At 37.1% G+C, this 22,264-nt stretch overlaps 1 protein-coding gene across 3 annotated transcripts in view; it reads left to right on the forward strand.

The window, feature by feature from the left end:
* Positions 1–3,789: 3,789 nt before the first annotated feature.
* Positions 3,790–22,264, forward strand: part of SLC9B2 (solute carrier family 9 member B2) — a gene marked incomplete at its 3' end in the record, with an annotated part of 28,319 nt that continues 9,844 nt past the window's right edge. For 2 of the 3 annotated variants that reach the window (XM_082838355.1, XM_082838357.1), the window contains exons 1-6: positions 3,790–3,960; positions 8,865–9,007; positions 9,888–10,015; positions 11,231–11,406; positions 14,696–14,802; positions 17,014–17,163. In XM_082838355.1, the coding sequence (XP_082694481.1) occupies positions 3,795–3,960; positions 8,865–9,007; positions 9,888–10,015; positions 11,231–11,406; positions 14,696–14,802; positions 17,014–17,163 (870 nt within the window). In that variant the 5' untranslated portion in view covers positions 3,790–3,794. The remainder of the gene's footprint in view (positions 3,961–8,864; positions 9,008–9,887; positions 10,016–11,230; positions 11,407–14,695; positions 14,803–17,013; positions 17,164–22,264) is intronic. The other variant, XM_082838356.1, reaches the window with a different exon arrangement.

A 22,264-nucleotide genomic window follows, 5' to 3' on the forward strand; every position in this document is an offset into this window, starting at 1 on the left:
GAAATTAGGGAAGTTTCTAAACCAGCACGAGAACTTTACTTAAAACATGTAGAGAAAACCAGGTTCCGGAATATACACTAGTTGAGAAGGCAACAGATAGTTTAATACCTTTACTGTTCTTTTTATTTTTTTTAAACTTTCACCGTTCAAGTTATGACACACTTCTAGTTAAAACCTGTGCACTACAATGGATATGGATTGCATTAAGGAAAGGGGTATAAAAGAATGATGTGATTTGGAGACTATAAAATTTATACAATTTTATAAAATTCTATAATCATTGTCCTTAAAGCTGCCTGAGAAATGGGGACTCACGATACGTAAACACCTCTCACTTGTTTTCTTATACTTCCGTTTCTGAGGCTTACAAGACTGCTTTTTTTCCCTGTACTCCTTCCTGTGACCCTTCATCATGCAAAGTATTCTTCTTAAGAAGTAAATCTTACATGTGAAAATATTATTTTTCAGAATTGTAGATAGGAAATAAATTATTAATTGAATTAAACATGATTTAGAGAAACCTTATACATGTATACTCACTATGTATTCAGAATTTCATTTTGAGTATGAGGAGGGAAAAAGGAAGTTAGAGGTTTTTTTTAAAAAGTAGTATAAACGTATGGGCACCAAGGGGGGAAAGTGGCAGGGGTGGGGTGGTGGTGGGATGAACTGGGAGATTGGGATTGACATATATACACTGATACGTATAAAATAGTTACCTGCTGTATAAAAAAAATAAGTACAATTTTTAAAAAAAGTAATGTTGAAGTGGAAAACCCTTAATTCTACCTTTCTGAATTAGTATCAAACTAGGTTTATGCTGTGATAAGATACAAGTTAGTAGCTGGCAATTCCTGATTTCCCATTATTTTTCAGCTCCTGTTACAAATTTCAGCCCCGATAGCCAGTTGGGAAATACTGAAGGCCCCTTTGTTATTTTGTTGTAATAGCATCATAAGCCTAGAAAATCTGGAACAATTCTGTAAGGGTTTAAAAAATGGGACATTGGACGTGATCTCTAGCAATATGTAGAGGAGACTCAATGAATAATCCTTTCACTTATGCCAGTGAAAACATCTGAAAATAATTTAAGGCTTTTTAAATATACCTTTTATCTGTCAAGAAAACAGGAAGTCATCGGACACCGAAAACGAAGTATAAGTAGGACAGAGAAATAAACACTCAAGCTGGCCTTCTCTCCAGAGGCTTCTGCAAAATACCAATGAACTTGAGATTTATTCTGAGAACCATGAGAGTATAGGAGGCTTTGCTAGAGCCGCCCAGGTTGGGAGAAGTATCATAGGAGAAGTCATTCTCCCTCACCCACACAAAGGTGGAACCCAATGTGATGGTGGATTTGAGGTAAACCTGCCCTGCAGAGGGGCCCAGTAACTAAACCTGTCTGTCTAAACTGTGGTGCTGGCTGGAGGAGGGGACAGCCTCCACTAAAAATGGGTAACTTCATTCTGATTTGTGCTCCAAATTCATAGAAAAATAACTCAAACTGAAAATATATCTAAAAGTGGTCCCAATTTGTAAGCATCTAAACACATGGTAGAAGCAAATTCAGATCCTATCTGGAAAAACTCAGACTCAAACCTAAGGCTCCAGCAATTCCCAGAGATACAGTTGCAAGGAAGAGCTCACTGTTGCAAGAAAACAAACAAAAAATCATAAATAAATGCACAAGGAAACATCTCAACATTTTGCATTATCAGAAAATAGAATATAAAATATTTTTTGATATTTGCAAAGAACCTGAAGAGGAAATATCAAGTATGAGTACAAAACAACTCTTTATAAAAATGAACAGATTTTAACAAGAACCAAACTGAAGTTCTAGAGATGAAAAATAAAGTACAGTAATTGAAATTTAAAACAGTGGATAGACAACAGAGTCAGTGGAAAGAAAGTTGGTAAACTAGCAAATAGATCTGAAGAGATTATGTACAATGCAATACACAAAGACAAAGATGGGAAATATGAAACTAGGGTTAGCAACACGGAGAGGAGAGTGTGACTATTTAATCATAGTTCCAGAAAAAAAAAGAATAGGAAAAATGGGGGAGATAAAATATTTGAAGAAATACAAAATTTATAAAAAGCATAAATCCTAAGCAAACCAAAAGGAAGCCATTCCTAAACATATACTGAATTTGCAGAAAGCCAAAGGAAAAGAAAGATCTTAAAACCAACCAAAGAAAAAGAATTCCCTAAAAGAGCTGAAATTAGACTTACAAAACAGTAACAAAAGACAGAAAACCAAGGAATAATATTTTCAAGGAACTGAAAGTAACGCTCAACTTAGAATTGTATACATAGATAAGCTATCTTTTAAGAATGAGAATAAAGATGATTCCTGATAAATAAAACTAAAAATTTGCTACCAGGAGACCTTCATGAGAAATATAGCATGCTCTGCTACAGAGTGTTTCTGTACCATGATTTAGTTTATATGCGATGGTAAATAGGGAACTGTGTCAGTGTAATATGGAGTTTGCATTTTTGTACATAATTTTTCCTGGCATATTAATCTTTAACATCATCGAGCAATAGCAAATAAGTACAAAGTGAATTGAACCCTTCCCCCAAGAAAGATCAGGTATATACTTTATTACAACTAAAGATAAAGACTTACTAACTTTAAAGATAAAGCCTTTTAAAAAGCTGAGCACCCTGGGTAAGTACCTTCCTTTGAGGCGGTTAGTTGTTCTCTTAGGGACGTCAAAGACTTAAACTTTCCACGACATTCAGCTGTCTAAGAAGCCACATGTGATGAAGAAGCTGCCAACACTTACCTCAGTTAAAAAACAAAACAAAACAAAACATTAACAACAACAAACCATTTGATTGATGGAGAAGGCTACAGTCTGGATAGGATTTGATAGAACTACTCTCTGTTTAGAGCAAATGCTCTCAAGATTCTGCATCTTGAAATAGTAAGTGTGGTTCCAGTGTTGAAGTCTGCAAAGAAGAGGTTGACTATGGGAGATACAAATATTAGTGGAGATTTAACTGTGCTGGTACTTTTATTAGGATCGTTGTTGTTTCTGTTAGTGCTTTGGTCACAAGTTTTGAGTTGTGAGTAGTCTGCCCAACTCTCTTTTTTCCATGTGCCTTTCTATTGTCAATGTATGATTTTGTAGAACACAAGGTTTTCAAACAGGGAAACATTTCACATTCTAACAGACATGCCTCTGCTAAAGGAAATACTTCAGGCAACAAAATAATTGTCGAGATGAAAGGTTTGAGATGCCATAATGAATGATGATGAAAGAAAAAGGTAAGTATGTAGGTAATTCTAAACAAACTGACAATAGAAAAGAAGCAATAGTTAAGCAATAAACAATAATGCTTAATTCAAGGCAGAACTAAAATACTGGAGTGTGATTGTTAAAGTGTTCTCATGTTTCTGCGAAGAGAAATATATAGATATATAGATAGTGACTCTCTTTTTATTAACTAATGAATATTTCTGGTAAAATTATAAGGAAAAATAAGGGAATAGTTAAAAAAAAATCCAAGATAGTAGTTTCTTCTGGCAGTGTGAAAGCAGATGGGCGATGGGATTAGAAAGAGCACACAGGTGGATGCAAAGGCACTGTGGTAATATCCTACTTTTTAAGGTGCTTGGAAATTACCCAGTTTTTTATATTACTGATGTTCTTTAAAACTTACACATGATTATAAATATTTGTATGTGTCTTCATTTTTTTTAATGTTTAGATTATATTAAAACCTGCAGATGACCACTCCTTGGTAGAAACTAGTTTTCCTCGTTTATTTCAGTTACCATGGTGGTTCTTCTGTGGGCTGTAGTTTGGTCAATTACCGGCCCTGAATGTCTTCCTGGAGGAAACCTGTTTGGAATTATAATCCTATTCTATTGTGCCATCATTGGAGGTAAACTTTTGGGACTCATTAAGTTACCTACATTACCTCCACTGCCTCCCCTTCTGGGTAAGTGCTAAACACATCCTGTTTACTTCAGAGTAAGTCATATTTAAGTCATATTATGGAAATAATATATAATGGTGTGCCTCTCATGCCCTCTTCCTAAATCCACATTCTTTGACACCATGTTGGTAGCTTAACATCAGCCATGGTGGAAGTATCTTTAAGACAGAACTCAGCAAGTGCTACAAATCAGGGCTTACTATATTGTTAGTCATTCACATCACTGACAAACAAGTGAAGTTCCAACCTGCATTTTCATTGGTTCATTTTCATCTTACTCATTAACATAAACAAAATTATCAGCTGATATTCATGGTGACACTATACTCGCTCGTCATAATGTGAATGACTTCTTTGCTAAGCCAGATAGTAGTCAAGCATTTATTTGTAATCTGATTTTGTCAATTCATTGTTGAACTGCAACCATAGTTGGTTATGGATCTGGAGTTCAACAATGAAAAACAATGAAAGCATTCTATGAGAATCGATTGGCTCTATAGAATTTACAGCGATGATCGTTGCATATTTATAAACTGTATTCTGCACATCCCTTATATCAGTAAAATTTATAATAAATATGTAAATATATAAATACACACTTTTTTGGACAGCTACTTATTAAGCATTTACCAGCACACCATTGGCTGTATTGTATTATCATGCTTATTAAAATAATTTAGCCAAAAATATTCTTCCAGAGGCCATGAGAACTGTCCAAACATGAAACACATGAAAATTAGTCTTAACACTGGACATTATATCTTTAATGTTTCTTCAAAGAATTCCATATTACAAAATTTTAATTTACCACTTTCATTATACCACAAAAGGCATTTTGTGTCCTTTTCTAACAGATTTATAAATCACTAAGTTTTATTTATAATCACATATCTTTCACACATATATATTTGCACACAATTCCTGAGTAACAATTTTTCCTGTTATTTTATGTTAGTGAGGACAATTAATATTGGCTAACAAAGACCAAAATTACTTGCTTTTGAATTTGTAGTCAGCAGTTGAAGCTAAATATAAAAAGAAGTAGAGTTATTTACATTTGACCATGCACTATTTCTCAATATACTTTTCAATTTTAGGTAAAAATAAAGTTATTTTGCTTAATTCATATTATTTATCATGAGTGCTTTTTGTTCTCTAAAGTTATGAACTGAATTATTGTTAAAATAGTTGTTTCTAAATATGCCTGTATGCTGTGATAAAGGGTTGGCAATCCACCTCTTTTGTAAATAAGATATTATCGGAACACACCCATGCTCATTCATTCACATACTGTCTGTGGCTGCTTTCACACTACAATGGCAGAGTTGAGAAGTTGTGAAAGAGACCCTGTGGCCCACAAAGCCTAAAATATCTCTTATCTGACCCTTGACAGAAAATGTTTGCTGACTCATACATCTAAATCAGTGCTTCTCAAACTTTATCATGCAGAAAAATGACCTTGGGACCTTGTTAAAATGCAGATTCTAATTAAACAGATCTGGGGGTGGAGCCTGAGATTCTGCATTTTTAATAAGCTAATTATAAGTTTTCAAACATGGTTGTGCATAGGAATCACCTCATGAAGTCTTTTAAAAGCTGATGCCCAGAGATTCTGAATTAATTGATGTGGCATATGCCCTGGGCATCAGAATTTTTAAAAGTTCCCCATGTGATTCTAATATGCAACCTAAGTTGAAACTGCTGTTCTAGGCTCCATGAAAATACACTTTATACCTCATCCTTTTTTTTTTTTTTTTCCATTCTATGCCTATTATTACAACAAACTAAGTATACCACATTGCCAAGTGGTACAGACTTGGGCTTTGAGATCTCATGAAATCTCCTGGGGTGACTGAAATTATTCTGAAAGATCACATACGTTACATATCTTAGCATCCCTTTTTGTAGTGTTGCACTTGTGATAGAAAAAAGTTTACCACTTTTTACTGTAGTAGGGCCAGTAACTAAAACCGAAACATTATCTGAATCCATAAAGACTTGTTGAGACAGAATATGTGTGATGATTGCCTGTTCTATATTTTCATAAGCTCATTGAAATAACTGCTAGAGATAGAGGATGAAGGAGAATTTTTTTTATTCCCAAAATAAACGTGAAAACAGTTGCCCTGGAACACTTTCCTTTGCCCATGAAAAAAAGAAAGAATAGAAGAATAGTCCTATATCAAAGGAGGTGTTCTTTCCTCCACAACCTACATGAGAGGGAGAGGCCAACGGGGGCTCAGAGGCAAGAAGATGCCTGCCAAGTCCATATCAGGTGGCCAGAGCAATCCAGACCATTGGCAAAGGAAACTGGTTCCCAGGGAAATTTTCACATTCATTTGAGGAACAAAAAAATGCTCCCTTCCCCCCTAAAACTCCAAAAAACGCCCTCTTAACATATTTTTGAATTCTTGTTAGATTATTATTCTTTTTGATTCCAGGTAGTTATATGCTATAATTAATTTAGGACTGGTTTAGATCCACATTTTAAGTTTCAGTAAGGAACTATGGACGTATTAATGAAATATAAAGTTAGTGCAGCATTTTGGGCTTGGTAATTCGTCAATATCTATGAAAATGAAATATGCCTGTACCCTAGGGCTTAACATTTCCACTGCTAGGGATTATCCTGTGGATATACTTACACAAACCTACAAACATGTAAGCTCCATATGGACAAGGACCATGTTGGTCTAGCTGCTATCTGTATTAGCAGGGTATCATAAGGGTCTGGCATGTAGTAGGCACTTAATAAATACTTGATGTATGAACTGTGCTCATTTCAGCACTGTTTGTAATGAAAAATCTTAAAGTCCATTAATTGGTTCCAAAATTATTGTACTTCCAAACAATGAGATACTATTGCAGCTATTATAAAATAAGGCAGATATATATATCAATGGGAATATATCCAGGATATATTGTTAAATAGGGAAATATTATACAATGGTATATAAACATGCTTTCATTTGTGTCCAGCACACACACACACACACACACACACACACACACACAAAAGCACACACACACACAGGCATGCTTAAATAGGTATAGAAACTTTTTGGAAGGGCACAAATAATCCTTAACAATGAAAACCTTTGGGGAATGAAGATCAAAAGTTGCCCTTGGGGGCTTCCCTGGTGGTGCGGTGGTTGAGAGTCCGCCTGCCGATGCAGGGGACACGGGTTCGTGCCCCGGTCCAGAAGATCCCACATGCCGCAGAGCGGCTGGGCCCGTGAGCCATGGCCGCTGAGCCTGCGCGTCCGGAGCCTGTGCTCCTCAACGGGAGAGGCCACAACAGTGAGAGGCCCTCACTTTTACCCTTGTCAGTAATTTTTAATTTTACCATAAGCATATATTATTCTTCTCATTATTCTTTTAAAAATAGTTATTGTAGGCTAGTTTATATTTTCACAAATTCTAGAAAGACCATGACTGCAGAATTCAGAACTTAGAGACCTTCTTCCAGATTAAATGGCAGGGATGAAAGATGCCTGGGAGTGATGCTCCTTTACCTAACGGTGTCTGGGGCAAGTCACAAAAAGCCACACGGGTAATTCTTTTCTGTTCTCGAAGCTTACATTCAAAACATCCCAACACTAGTAAATTTGTCCAGTCATATAATGGGTGGTGCTTATAAGGACATGGTGAGAAGAGGGTAGTGCTGGAGAACGGAGGGTGGAAGCCTCACAGTATCTGCTGGAGAAGTCTTTCCCTTTGCGTGGGCATGAAGTATTATCACTGAGGGCAGGATTCCCTTACAAACTACTCAGTTTCCTCAGTCACACTCAGCTACTTGCAGTTTCTAGAAGGTCACACTTCTTTTTCATACCTTGGAAGAAACTGCTTTCTCTTTCAGAAACTTTTCAACTCCCCGGCCTCTTTACCCCTCTTCTCCTTCTTTGCACCCCTCTGACTCTCCCCTCCCGTCTCAGCTCATACAATACCTCCTCATGCTTCCATAAAATTCAGATTGTCAATTTGTCTTGCTCCCCTAGAGGCTGAAAGCTTGTTGAGGTGTAGTACCCAGTTTTTGTCCATTATTATATCTCTAGTGCCTATTATAGTATCTAAAATACTGAAGGCATTTGGTGAAGGTTGAATGGCTGAACGAAAAAAGAGTCACCAGCTGACATGACAGAGCAATGTCCATTTCATCATAACTCACCTTAAGCCTTTGCAGAGCAGGTTATGTAGGATCTTTTTTTCTTAAATTATCCTGTTTGAAGGTAAAATGGAATCCATATAGGTATTTATTGACATTTCAGGTAATCTGACATAGGCAATACTGTCAGGAGCTCTTTGCTAGTTGCACACAAAGGGATGACTAAGTTGGACATTGTATTTTTTTAAATATTTATTTTATTTATTTATTTTTGGCTGCGTTGGGTCTTAATTGTGGCACACGGGATCTTCACTGTGGTGCGCGGGCTGCAGAGCAAGTGAGCTCAGTAGTTGCGGCACGTGGACTTAGTTGCCCTGCGGCACGTGGGATCTTAGTTCCCCGACTAGGGATCGAACCCACGTCCCCTGCATTGCGAGGCAGATTCGTAACCACTGCACCACCAGGGAAGTCCCTGGACATTGTATTAAAACATTTTACATTTAGAATTTGATCACACTTTCTACAAATACTGCATCCTGTTTCTCCCTTTCAGGTTCAGTTATTTAGGAATTATTAATTATTCTAATCTGTTGTTTTTATCTTCGTATTAAAGCCTTGTCTTAGCTCCTCTAATTTATTATATTATTTTAATTAAAAGCTTAACCTAATTTCACCTAACTGATAAGCAAAACAGGAAGTATTTCCTAGGATTATAGGGTAGTCTCTTTCACAGCTAAAGTGCCAAAACCTATTGCCTGTATTTGAAAACTAACTAAAGAGCTGTTTGACTTTTCCATTCTAGGCATGCTGCTTGCTGGGTTTCTCATCAGAAATATCCCTGTCATCAGTGATAACGTACAGATCCAGCACAAGTGGTCTTCTGCTTTGAGAAGCATAGCCCTGGCTGTCATATTGGTTCGCGCTGGCCTTGGGCTTGATTCAAATGTATGAAGTACAAATTTCTAATTATTGACTAGGAATTTTGTTCCTTCACCACTGCTAGTGTTTAGAATCACTGAGCTTTGGGAAATGGAAGTGGGCATTGTGCATGACATTCTCAAGAAGAGAAGAGAATCTGTTTCATGCAGAACTCTCCCCAGAAGATGTTCCCATACTCTTTCTTGGAGAAAGGTGGAGTTACTATGTGGGGACAGCACCAAGAATAAAGGCCCCCCCCTTTTCTCTGACAGAGCTATGGGCCATAGTTATCAATTATGGTCATGAGAGAGAAGACATCATATTTTTGGCATGCGAAGCCCTATATAAGAGTTTAGGGCTAACTGTACTGGCTCAGGAAACTGCCTCCTATATAGAATGAGTCTCAAGTATGAGGTTTTTAAATGCTTTTTTACATTAGGAATGAATTTTTGGAATGTTTTGATTTAGAAATGCATGTTTTGGGGGACGGAGGTTTTCACCCAAGCCTCATTTGGGGACCATAAATTATAAATAAAGCTAACCCTGAGAGGGTTAAATCAGCTAGCGTGGAGATTATGAGCACAGACTCTGGAAGCAGCCCGCCTGGGTGCAAACCTAGCTCCACAACTCACCAATGTCATGATCATAGGCAGATCACTTTAACTTGAGCCTTTTTAGTTGAGGACATCTACAAAATGGGCATAATATTACCTATGTCGTAGGGCTGCTATGAGGAATAAATAAGCTAGCTCTAAACACTTAGAACACTAGACGTTCTAAGTGGAACATTCCTGGAAGATTTGTGATGATCCAGATGTGGGCTGAATATTGAAGCAAAAGCATTGAATGTCATCATCTCTGCATGTCTTTAGAGAAGTATTTTAGTATGTCTAATTTTCTGTTGCAGGCCCTGAAGAAGTTGAAGGGTGTTTGTATAAGATTATCCTTGGGTCCTTGTCTTGTGGAGGCGTGTGCGTCTGCTCTTCTTGCCCACTTCCTCATGGGTTTACCATGGCAATGGGGATTTATGCTGGGGTAATGGTTTTTCTTTATTGGATGAAAATATGCACAGACATTTAGGGCTTTCACCGATTCCTTACAAGAGAACACGTAATAGCATTTTCTTAAGGACATCAAAAAATACAACATCGATATCAGCATAATCTAAATATTATAACTTCAAATGATAGTATACGTGTATAGTGTATGTCTAGCTTTTGCAGTGATTATAATAATTTAAACTATTGAAGAAGTAATGATCTTTTACCTATACGTGATTCCAGACTGGTGAGAGAGATGCCAGATCTCACCTCAGAGTCTGGTATAAAGGATAATAAATATATCAACGGTCATCAACACCCAGAAGTGTTTTCCTCCTTCTTTTGTCACCAGACTGTTTGATTAGATGGTTCTGCTGTCTCTTCCTTCCACTGTCAGTTCTTATTTCTAATGGTTAAAAGCCATGAGAATTAAATAAATATGAAAGTACTTAGAATTTAGTACTAGTGCGTATGCAACAAGTAAGAAGTTCTTATTTCTCAGGGTTATGACCCTGGAGCTATACTGCTTGGATTCAAATCCCAGCTCTATGACTTTGCGTTATGCAATCTTTGGCCAGTTATTTAATCTCTCTGTGCCTCAGTTTCCTCATTTGCGAAACAAAGATAATGATTGTAGCTTTTTCATGGCGTTATTGTGAGGATTAAATTAATATATGTAAAGTGCTTAAAATGGTGTTCCGCACGTAGTAAGCACTATAAAATGCTTTCTGGTGTTACTACTGCTGCCATTATGAGTGTCACTGTCAATGTCATTATGGCCTTTTCCTTCTAATCTGTTGTCTTATTTTACATACTCAATCCTGGTAAAAGGCCTAACGTCACTGGGTTCCAATCCAAAAAGTCTGTGGCCATGTTTTTCAAACCTCATACCATAATGTTTTGTTTTTAAAAAAAGTTAGATTCCTGGGGCCTAACCCCGTTAGGTCTTCTCTACCACCCATAAACATAACTTTTTAGGCAGCCTAAGTAGTTCTAACACAGGTTATCCATGGCCATACTTTGAAAAAAGTGTTCTATAGAACTTGCATATATGTATGTGTTTCTGGGTTGGTGCTTTGCTCCCATCTGAAAGACTTTAGTTGTCCAAAGTGTAACCTCTAAAAGAGTAGAGGTTATTATACTTTCAACAACAATAATAATAATAATGAGTAAGATACTGTCATAAATGCCTAAAGCACTGCCTGCTTAGTTTTGTTTTAGGCGCTGTATCTCCAGCTGTCGTGGTGCCTTCAATGCTCCTTTTGCAGGAAGGAGGCTATGGTGTTGAAAAAGGCGTCCCGACCTTACTCATGGCTGCTGGCAGCTTCGATGATATTCTGGCCATCACTGGCTTCAACACCTGCCTGGGCATGGCCTTTTCCACAGGTACAGGGATCCGTTCACAACGTGCTGTTCTCTTGCACTCTAGAAACATAGATTGTGGTGTTACAAGCATGGCATAGTTGCTTGATAATTAATTAAGGCAAATTAAAATGGAAAAAGTCACCTCCCAAGATTTAGTTCCATTCTAGGAAGGGACCAGTAGCTTCACCCTCTAGACATAGACTGCTCAAGCAGTTTGGTAAGTGCAGTAAGGCGAGATTCAAAGGACTTAAAGCAGATTTAGAGAAGGACTAAAACAGCTTCTACATGGAGCCTCTGGGAAGGTTTAATCTTGGAGACTTCACACAAGGGATGAGTAGATTTTCAATGAGCACAATGACAGCAGGCCAAGTGGGAGGAAGAGCGCTCTTCTAAAACAGGAACAGTTTTAACATTTGGTGGGTAATAGCAGCAATGATTTTAATGGGTATCTTTTCCATACTTACCATATGTTGGAAATGGATGCATTATGTTTTAAGTAGTAATGAAAAAGAACTTAAGGCATCTTTTTCTCTCCCACTATTATTCAGTACCTTTACTCTCCTTTGGCACAGCATAAATTTAAGTTCATTTTTTAATCCACGTCCAAGAGTTGGAAATAAGATTTGCAGTTTCATATTATTGGCAAAATGTAATTGTAGCTTAAATTTAGCTTCAGATTATTTAGTGGGAACACGCCTTCATAGAAAGTCATGTATTTTTAGCCTTTCCACTCCACCATAGTTACTGTCCCATTTTGGGGGGTTATATATGATTTCTGCTGAGTACCTAGAACTTTGCCTCTTCCTGTTGCCCCAAAGTTGCCTTACATCCAGTCCCTGCCATATGTCACTGGTTAAATTAATCTTATCAAAAACATGGCTTTCATAAGGTTACCTTCTTGTTCAAGAACCGGTGAGGATTTCCTCTTATCTATTAAGTCAAATCTACACTTTTTTCTCTTTTGGAAACCTTGTTCTGATGCTGAACTGTTTGATAATAAAGTGCTTATTTGCAGATAAAAAAAAAAAAAAAAAAACCTCTGCTCTACCTATCCAGAAGTATGTTTGCACTGTTCTCCTGCTATACACCTTTTAAACAATAGCTCTCAGCCTCAGCTGCATACTAGAATTACGTGGGGAGTTTTTTAAAATACTCTTGTAGGCACTGCCTTAGGCCAATTAAATTAGAACTTCTGGGAATGGAAACCATGGCTTTAGAGCAACAGTTTGCATTAGAATCACAGGGGATGGGGAGAGCAGGGCAGGGAGGGCAACCAGGAGGGTCTGCAGGGCTGCCAGCTGTGGACTGCCTGCAGAACCTTCCCAGTCAGCAGTGCTGTATTCCCTCTGCCCTGCCCCACTAAATGTGGACTAAATGTGGTCCTTAGGCCTTTTGCTTGGAACCACCTGGAGCTTCTTTTTTTTTTTTTTTTTTTTTTCCGGTACGCGGGCCTCTCACTGCTGTGGCCTCTCCCGTTGCGGAGCGGAGCACAGGCTCCGGACGCGCAGGCTCAGTGGCCATGGCTCACGGGCACAGCCGCTCCGCGGCATGTGGGATCTTCCCAGACCAGGGCACGAACCGGTATCCCCTGCATCGGCAGGCGGACTCTCAACCACTGCACCACCAGGGAAGCCCCTGGAGCTTCTTTAAAATGTGGATCCCAAGCCCTGCCAGATTTACTGAATCAGAATTTTCAGAGGTAGGGCCCAAGAAGTATTTTTTTTAAAAAACAATCTTACTATATCAGAGACTGAAACTAATTGGCTCCTTTCTACACATTTATAGTAAATTATTTACCATATTAGCTCAAGACATAGGCTACTATCACAGCTAGATGCTTTTGACATTCCCACCATTACCTAGCAGAGAGCTATCCTAGCTAAGTAAAATTACTACAGAGGTAATTATTCTTTTAAATAAGAGAGATGATAGAAACCGTAGGGGAGGAAAAGCTATTTCGCCTCTACCCACCTTAGGTTCATTGGCTGGGACCCTGTAAATCAGACTGACCAAAGACAGCTTAACAAGAGAAAATGTTTACTAGCATGTGCGTGCGTCGTGCTTACACACTGGAGTACGCAGTGGTGAGTAACTCAAGGGGTGGTTAGAATTGGGGCTTAAAAAGCATCTTAGCGGAGAGCAGTGATTTTGTAGAGAAGTGCAAGACAAAGGAGAAGGACTTTGAGCTTTTAGAGGCAACAAATTGGGGAAAGGCAAATATACGAGCAAACTATTGTTAGATGAGGGCTGGTTTCAGCGCTTTGTTATGTAGATTCCTCTGGTGCTGTCCCTGGGCTGATTAGGGTTCCACGTGGCCTCAGTGGTTAACTTCTGTCATTCCTGATGGAGAGGGGAGAGGGAGAGCTTTACAAATTTATGTCCTTCTTTTAAAAGCAAATAGAGAGATGGCTGAGAGCTTATTTTGTATATGTTTCTTCTCAATTGCCTTCAGCTCAAAATAATCCTTATGCCAAAGTGGCATACGTTAGGGGTGGCATATGCTGTAGCCGAAATTATAATAACAAGAAACCACATAACTGGTTAGTACATATTTTCTTAGAACAGTTTGTGAGGATGGCTTTATATATTGAGCAATATTAATATAATTTTCTGCACAATGTGCTAGCAAAGATTTTTTTAAATTAAAGTTTCCTAAATCCTGTTTGCTATGGGGGAAAATATAGTTTACTTACCTCTATATTGTGATATTTCGAAGAAGCTAAGCAACAAATAAAGACTCTTCCAAGAGCAATTTCAAAAATAATTTATTTTCAGATTTAATCTTAGAAATAACATTCGAGAAGGAGTAAGTCCCCTACGTTCATTGTAGTAAGAAAAGATTTTACTTTTATTGCCAAATTCTTAAGTTACTGTATTCTGTATATAGCTACTAAAATCAATATGCATTTATTATTAAAAAATCAGGCTCTTAAATGGCAGTTTGAATACTAGGTCTGTCTGCTCACCCAGCCTATGCATGTAATACAGTAGAACAAATTAGACCTGATTTATGAATTTTATCTTTCATATTTTCTTAGTAAATAATAAATTATGTAAATTTATACTGAAGTAAACATAGAAAAAAGTACACAAATCATAGCTTATGCCTATTTTTAAATTTATCTCCAATAATATGCATACCTTTCTTAATGGAGGCCCATTTTATTAGACGTTTTAAGAATATGGAAAGCAGGAAAGATCTGTACATTTTCCTTCTATACAACTAGACTCTTTATGTTAATGATTACCGTCTGTGCATTTATGGATTTAGAATTCTGTCTCAAGTTTTTCTTTTTATGTTTTTTTTAAGGCTCCACGGTTTTTAATGTCCTCAAAGGAGTTTTGGAGGTGGTAGTTGGTATGGCAGCTGGATTGCTTCTTGGATTTTTTATTCAGTATTTTCCAAGCAGTGACCAGGTAAAAGAAATAATCTGTGGGTAAGTCGTGTTCTAACATGTCATTGGAGGAGCATTCTAGAACACTCCCCTGAAAGCTGATGTGAATTAGTGATTTAGAAAATGGCCCCCCATTTTAAAACTGCTCATTGCAATATTAGTGCTGTCCATGAGATTTATGAAGAGAGCTGGATGTATAAGATTTTTAATGCAGTCCTGGAATTTTTTTCTCTAATTTATATTCTGTATACTTCAAACTTCACTGTAAAACAAATAACATCAATTCTAAAATAATACAATATGTCTTTTTATTTATCTTAATTTTTTAAATTTTATTATTACTCATAATACTCAACTAAATCAAGATATAAAATGGCTTTGGGGGCCTCTTTTTTTAGTATCAGAATACGTTAGATTCTTTTTTTTAAAGATTTTTTTTGATGTGGACCATTTTTTTTTAAGTCTTTATTGAGTTTGTTACAATATTGCTTCTGTTTTATGTTTTTTGGCCACGAGGCATGTGGGATCTTAGCTGCCCGACCAGGGATTGAACCCACATCCCCTGCATTGGAAGGCGAAGTCTTAACCACTGGACCTCCAGGGAAGTCCCAAAATACCTTAGATTCTAGTACTATCAAATAGACAGACCTTATCATCTCATATCATATAGTTCAACATTTCTCACCAAAGATATCAAAGTCTTTTACTGTACACAGTGATTTCTTAATAAACAAAGGTTTTGTTTGTTTTCCTTTACTCCCCTTGTCTCTTAGATAAACATATAAAAGTCTTTTTTTTTTCCTAGAAGAACTGGCATTATTTTGAGATTTCAGAGCATTTTGAATGGAATTAGAAACTTAACTAAAGTAGAACTGTACGTAAGAACATTAATATTAACATTACTTGAATGTATGTTAGTTTGAATTTTTACTGTGCGCAAAAAGCTTCAATTGTAGATTGTAGATTTTATGAATGCATAATAGAAAGTTATAGGATTTTCTAATTAAACAGCAAAGTAAAGAGAAAAATGATAGCTTACATTTTGTTGTTTACTGTGTATAAAATGACGTGGTATGTACAATAAAGTGCCACTAGTTCAATATAGCAGCCACTAGCTACATGTGACCATCGCAGATACAGAACACTACCGTAGACAATGCAGATACAGAAGTTTCTGTCGTCACTGAATGTTCTGTTGGAAAGTGCTGATCTAGTGCACTCCATACAATAACTCATGAAAAGAGTACTGTTAATATGAGCATTTTACTGATGAGGAAATTGAGGCTTACGGAGAAATGATTGAAACAAAGTCACGTAGCTAGAAAGCAGTGGAGCTGGGAATGAACTCAGGTAACCCACCGCCAGAGCCTGCACGCTTCCAAGCCAAGCACTTCTAAAAAGCCTGCCTGCCTTCTAAAGCAATCAAGAAGTTTAAAAGGCCAAACGGAAAAGTGAAAGGAAAGAGGTACACATTTCTGAGACTTTAAAAATCAACAACAAGGACCTACTGTGTAGCACAGGGAACTCTGCTCAGTGTTATGTGGCAGCCTGGAAGGGAAGGGAGTTTGGGGGAGAATGGATACATGTCTATGTATGGCTGAGTCGCTTTGCTGTGCACCTGAAACTATCACAACGTTGTTAATCAGCTATACTCCAATATAGAATAAAAAGTTGAAAACAAATCAACAACGAAAAACTACTCTGTCTACAGCCTCTTAAAGCTTCTTGGTATTCAAGGATTTAGAAAGAAAAACCAGGAGAGTATCAAATTAAAGAGTGAACAGAGAACCTAAAAATAATAGAGATATCATATCTTTAGCCTTCACAGAATCCCTGGGATGTAACTGCTTTAGGGAACGAGGAAAGAAGACTTGAAGAGCTTAAGTAATATGGCCAACTACATATGTCAGTGGTGTAAAAGCTGAAATTTTATCCCTGGTCTCTCTGTCCCTAAAGCCTATGTGCTTGTTTCTGCTGTTGCATTTAGCCCTGTGAAATTCTGCTTTGATAACTGCAGAGAAGGATAACTGGTATTCCTGGGAGAGGCACCTAACATCTGTACATGTGCTAACTCTACTTTTACTAAGGAAAAGAAAGTAAATGTTCTGTCATGCATTTATATGCTCAGACACAGACGTTTTTATTTTCTACTAAGTCCTGACTATGGAAAAACCAATAGTTAGCAATCAGTTATATGAAATAATTGAGCTAACCAACCTCTCTCCTCCTCTAGGACAAGCTCGTGTGGAAGAGAGCATTCCTGGTCTTGGGGCTGTCTGTGCTGGCTGTGTTCAGCAGCATGTATTTTGGTTTCCCTGGGGCAGGAGGACTGTGCACGCTGGTCCTGGCTTTCCTTGCAGGCAAGGGATGGGCCAGCGCAAAGGTGAATTCATTTTAAGTTCTTCTGCTCATGATCACTTTCTGATCAGATTAATTTTTTCTTTCCAGATACTTTCTTAACATCAAATTAATGAAATTATTTAATCATAAAAGCTATTTTCTATACATTTGTAAATGTATGTCCAAGTTCACACACGCACATCCTTTTCCCCTTACATACGAATCTAGAACTTAAGGTCTTTACTTAAAACATATTTACTGGGCTTCCCTGGTGGCTCAGTGGTTGAGAGTCCGCCTGCCGATTCAGGGGACACGGGTTCGTGCCCCAGTCCGGGAAGATCCCACATGCCGCGGAGCGGCTGGGCCCGTGAGCCATGGCCACTGAGCCTGCGCGTCCAGAGCCTGTGCTCTGCAACGGGAGAGTCACAACAGTGAGAGGCCCGCGTACCGTAAAACAAAAACAAACAAAACAAACAAACAAAAAATACATCTTTAAGTAGGAAAAAAAAAACATATTTACTTACTTAAAGCATACCATGGTTCTATTTCCATGCTGCCTTCCTTATCCTTTGTAAGGGCTGCAGAGTACTGCATTGTATAGCTGTGCTATACTCTATTTAATCAGTCTCCTACTAATAGACATTAGATTGTTTCTAGTTTGCTAAGACAAAAAGTGCTTCAATAAAATGCCCTTACATATACTATATTCAGTAAACTCTAAGGCACTATCCAGTCTTATTATTATTTTACATGCTATCAAGGAAGAAAAAGAATGCTGCCAATTAAACTGATATCCTAATTTCAGAAATATTAAAATGAGAAAAATTTTAATGTTATAGCATATTACTGAGTTTATCTATAGGATACATTTCTAGAAATAGGATTGCTCTTTGAAAGACTGTGCACACTGCTACTTTTGATAATATCAATTTGCCCTTTTAAAAGACTGTACCAATGTACATTCTCACCAACAGTATGTGAGAGAATCTGCTTCTCTGATCTATTTTCAGTCTTCAGATATTGTGCCAATCTGATGGGTGAAAAATGTATCTCATTGCTGATCTGGTGGCATTTCTTTATGAGTGAAACTAATCATCTTTTCATATGTTTACTTGCCAGTGTATTCAAAAGCTTGTGCCTGTTTTTTATAAGATTGTTTTGGTTTTCCTTACCAAGTTTCAAGATCATTAAGGTTATCTGTTTTCTTAATATGTATTATGGAAATCAGCTGATTGCCATTTATTTATTTTAATTTTAAAATACATTTTTATAGATTTGAACTTGGCAGGGTCATGTGCTATTCTGTTTAATAAAGAAATTAGATGTATGTGACCTAAACTAAATGCAGATATATCCTTTTGGAAAACCTAAAGACAACTGCTCAAAATAATTAAGCTTAATATAATGCCATATGGAAACATGTGAAGGTTATAAATCTTGAGATTAGATAAATAATCATATTCAATTATGGGAATCTCTGCAGAGATATACTAGAGATAGAATTTCCTTGTGGGTAAATAGCATTCAGATAGGAGGCTTCCATTCATTCTCTAACTGTGATTATAAAATTAGGACAAGTATAAGTGTGAATCATCTTGCTTTAGAGGAGGGAAGGATTGGAAGGGGCTCCTGGAGCCTTGTGTGAACAAGGGTACTGAGGCCACAAGAAAGTGAGCTGAGATGGATTGGACTTCGAGGAAAAGGAGAGTCCCTTTGAAACCCTGCTCTAGACACCAGATGGGCACCTAGGTTTGTTGCCCTGTCAGAGGCTTGGCTGTAAGGCTTTCAGGTGGTCTACTTTTTTTCTTTTCAGCAGCACCTATATTATTCAGTTCTACTTTCTGATTTCATATAACATTGAACAAGAACAAAGCTAAAAAGTAAACAAACTTCCTCATATAAATTGGGTACTCCTGTCATCCCTCATCTCTCATAAGCCTTTGCTCTTATCAAACATTTGTTTTTCTATGGCTTCCCTTTTCTTGAGGGCTGAGGCAAGGTTGTCCTGTATCGTGGGCAGTCTTCTGTCCAATCTCAGCTTGGGACAAAGGGCTGTGCTGCCTCCCTTGCTTCTCTCTGAGGACTCACCACTGTCTGTCTTCCACCCTAATCTGGGCTGCGGACTAATACACCTGCTCCTTGAAGCTCTCTGATCTACTCCTTTGCCTCAGGACCAAGGACACAGTTTTCACCCAGTAAAGGGATGCAGCTAAAGTTGCATTGTGACCCCTTATCCGACACCTGGGAAGTTTGCCAGCCGTTAGCATTCTACAAACTGTCCCTTAACTTCTTTTTTTTGTATATTGTTTGGTTTCTTTTTTGCTGTTGTAAATATTTTTTATTTCAGTTGTCAGTTGCTGGGTTACAAATTACCTCAACGTTTAATGACTTAAAACAACCATTTTGTTTTGTTTTCATTTGTCTTGCATTTCTGTGGATAGACTTGGCTCAGGTGGGTGCTTCTTACTTGGAGTTGCTCATGAGGTTGCAGGCAAATAGTGACTGAGACTGGAATCTGTCCCTTAACTTCTTAATTGTAAACATTTGTCAGTATTAAAAGAAATAAATTACTAAAGAGAATAATTTTTAAATAAAATTAGTTTTCTTTCTGAGTATGAAAGTACTATACGCTCATTTTAAAATATTGGGAAATAAAAACAAGTCAGAAAGCAAAGGAAAGAAAAAATCGTTTACAATTCCTCTACCTAAAGCCAACAGCTCTGTAAGCTATTTAAGTATTTTGGCTTATTTCCGTTCATTTATTCAACAGGAAAAATTTCAAATACACTTATAGTAAGTTTCTTCAAATTGAATTTTACTGGAAAATGCTATCTGTTGTCACCTCTTAAAAATTTTCAAAAATTAACAACCAGCTCATATTATCCTGTCATGGGTAAAAGGAGGGAAAGGAACTAATAAATGTTACTGCCACTCTGTAAGGCCTTATACAAGGCACTAAGTGAGTATTCTCACTTACTTTCACAAAAGAAACTGAAAAAGTATTACCATTTCCATTTTATAGAGACTGTAAATCAGAAGAACTTGACATGTTCTAAAACATGTCCGAGGTCACAAAATTTAAAAAGTGGCACTGGGATTTAAGCTCAGGTTTGAATCCAAAGCGACTGGTACTACCCTTATAATACAACTGTAGCATTATTACACAGGACACATTTCTATATTTTGACATCTATTTGAATAACACATATCACATATATTAAAAATGTTATACTTCTACACTTTGCAATTTAAAATTAAGTTCATAAATGATAGGATTTTAAAAAACAACAAAAAAGAGTCATGTCATTTGGAATAGGGCAATAGTTTTAGCAACAGGGAAATCAAAGGGGAGACTGATCCCTACTACAAGTGGTCACTGGCTGTGGGCATAGAAGGACAAAGAGGGAAAGGGAAACTCTGATGAGTTTCAGTTGTGCTATTCTCCAGAATATAGTGTGGGTTATATAGAAAATATTGTTAAACCCGAAACAAAGCATCTGTTTGAATGCATTTGTCATAACTTTGCCTGAATTACCTGCAGCCTGGTTGAGTACATAGAAGGTCGATGTAATCCACAACCCAGAGAAAGAACTAGGTACCTTGTTTTCATATTTACCTCTGGTTACTCTCCTGTGTATATCTCTTTATCTACACACACACACACAAAACACAACACACATACTCACACATACACACACACATAGGGATGCCCCATAATTTTTTAAAACCATTTCCTTATAGTTAAATATTTAGGTGATTTCTAGTCTCTGCTATTTTTAATTATGCTGAAATTCAATTTCTGATCAATTCCTTAGGCCAGATTTCTAACAGTGAAATTTTGGGGTCAAATAATATGAACATTTTGAGGTTTTTGACATGCATTACCAAATGGCTTTCTAGAGTTGTATCCATTTACTTTTCCACTGTAATATATGAAGTACCTATCTCATTGCACCCTCATCAGCTTAGAATAGTGTTTCTCAAACTTGAGAATGCATCAGAACCACCTGGTGGTGTATACACACATCTATACATATGAAGTTAGATTTTTGTGCCATTTTATATTGTTCATTTTTTACACTCAAATATCATATACTTTAATGTGGTCAGATCTATGAATCTCTTATTAGGACCTTTCCTCAATAGTTTTTTTTTTCCTTAAAGATGTCTTTCTTGTAAAGTTTTACATATGTCATCTCATGTATTCTCTACAATAACCTTGAAAGGTAGATATCAGACCATTTTACAAATGAGGACACCAAGGCTTAGAGATACTAGATAGACTGCCTAAAGTCGCAAAGCCAGTAAGTGGCAGAGTCAGGATGAGAACACACAATGTGAATACATCAAACTGGTTCCCTAAAGAAAGGAAAGCAAAAGAATCTTCATTGAATCAATTATGTGGCAGACACCCTCCAGAGCAGCACAACATTATATAAAGAACATAAAATTTAAGTTATGGGGACTCGGATTCCAATCCTGCTTCAAGCTGTATAATCCCCCAAATGTCACCTACCTTCTCTAATACTCAGTTTTCTCAACTGTAATATGAAGAGACTAATAATAACATCTAAAGAATTGTGGCTGTTGTTTGGGGAAATGGAAATGAAGCACTTGTAAACTCAATAGTGCTACAGTAATACTGTTGTTGAGTTATACTTTGAAAAGCTAAAATATTTTATAAAATTCATTTGTGCCTGTAGTTTCTGATGTTATTTCTTACTTTTCTGCTTGGTCTTCCATATAATCATTAATCTTGCCATTTGTCTTACTTTATTCAAATGCACTCACCTTTCTTGGGCCTGTCATCTATTTTTTCATCTATTTTCAAATTCAGTGCTTCTAGATGACCTTTATAGTTATGGGATTTTGTTTTCTGTTATATTTTGGATCTTCTGAATCTTGAATTGTTCAGTCTGAGAAGTGTCCACTTACATAGGTATTTAACCCATGATGAAACCTTCATTTCTCTTAACTTTCTCCTTTTGTCCATCCTTGAAAGTGATTTATAGTTTTGAAGATTCTTACCATTGATGCATAGAGATGTATAAAGTGGCCTTACCTTTCAATGGACAACACAGTCTTCATTCCCCTTGGCTCATCTTCTTTTATACTTAGCTTATTCTATGGTTCCAGTTTCTTTT

Source organism: Leucopleurus acutus (genome assembly GCF_964270905.1).
Source record: "Leucopleurus acutus genome assembly, chromosome: 4".
Taxonomy (NCBI): Eukaryota; Metazoa; Chordata; class Mammalia; order Artiodactyla; family Delphinidae; genus Leucopleurus; species Leucopleurus acutus.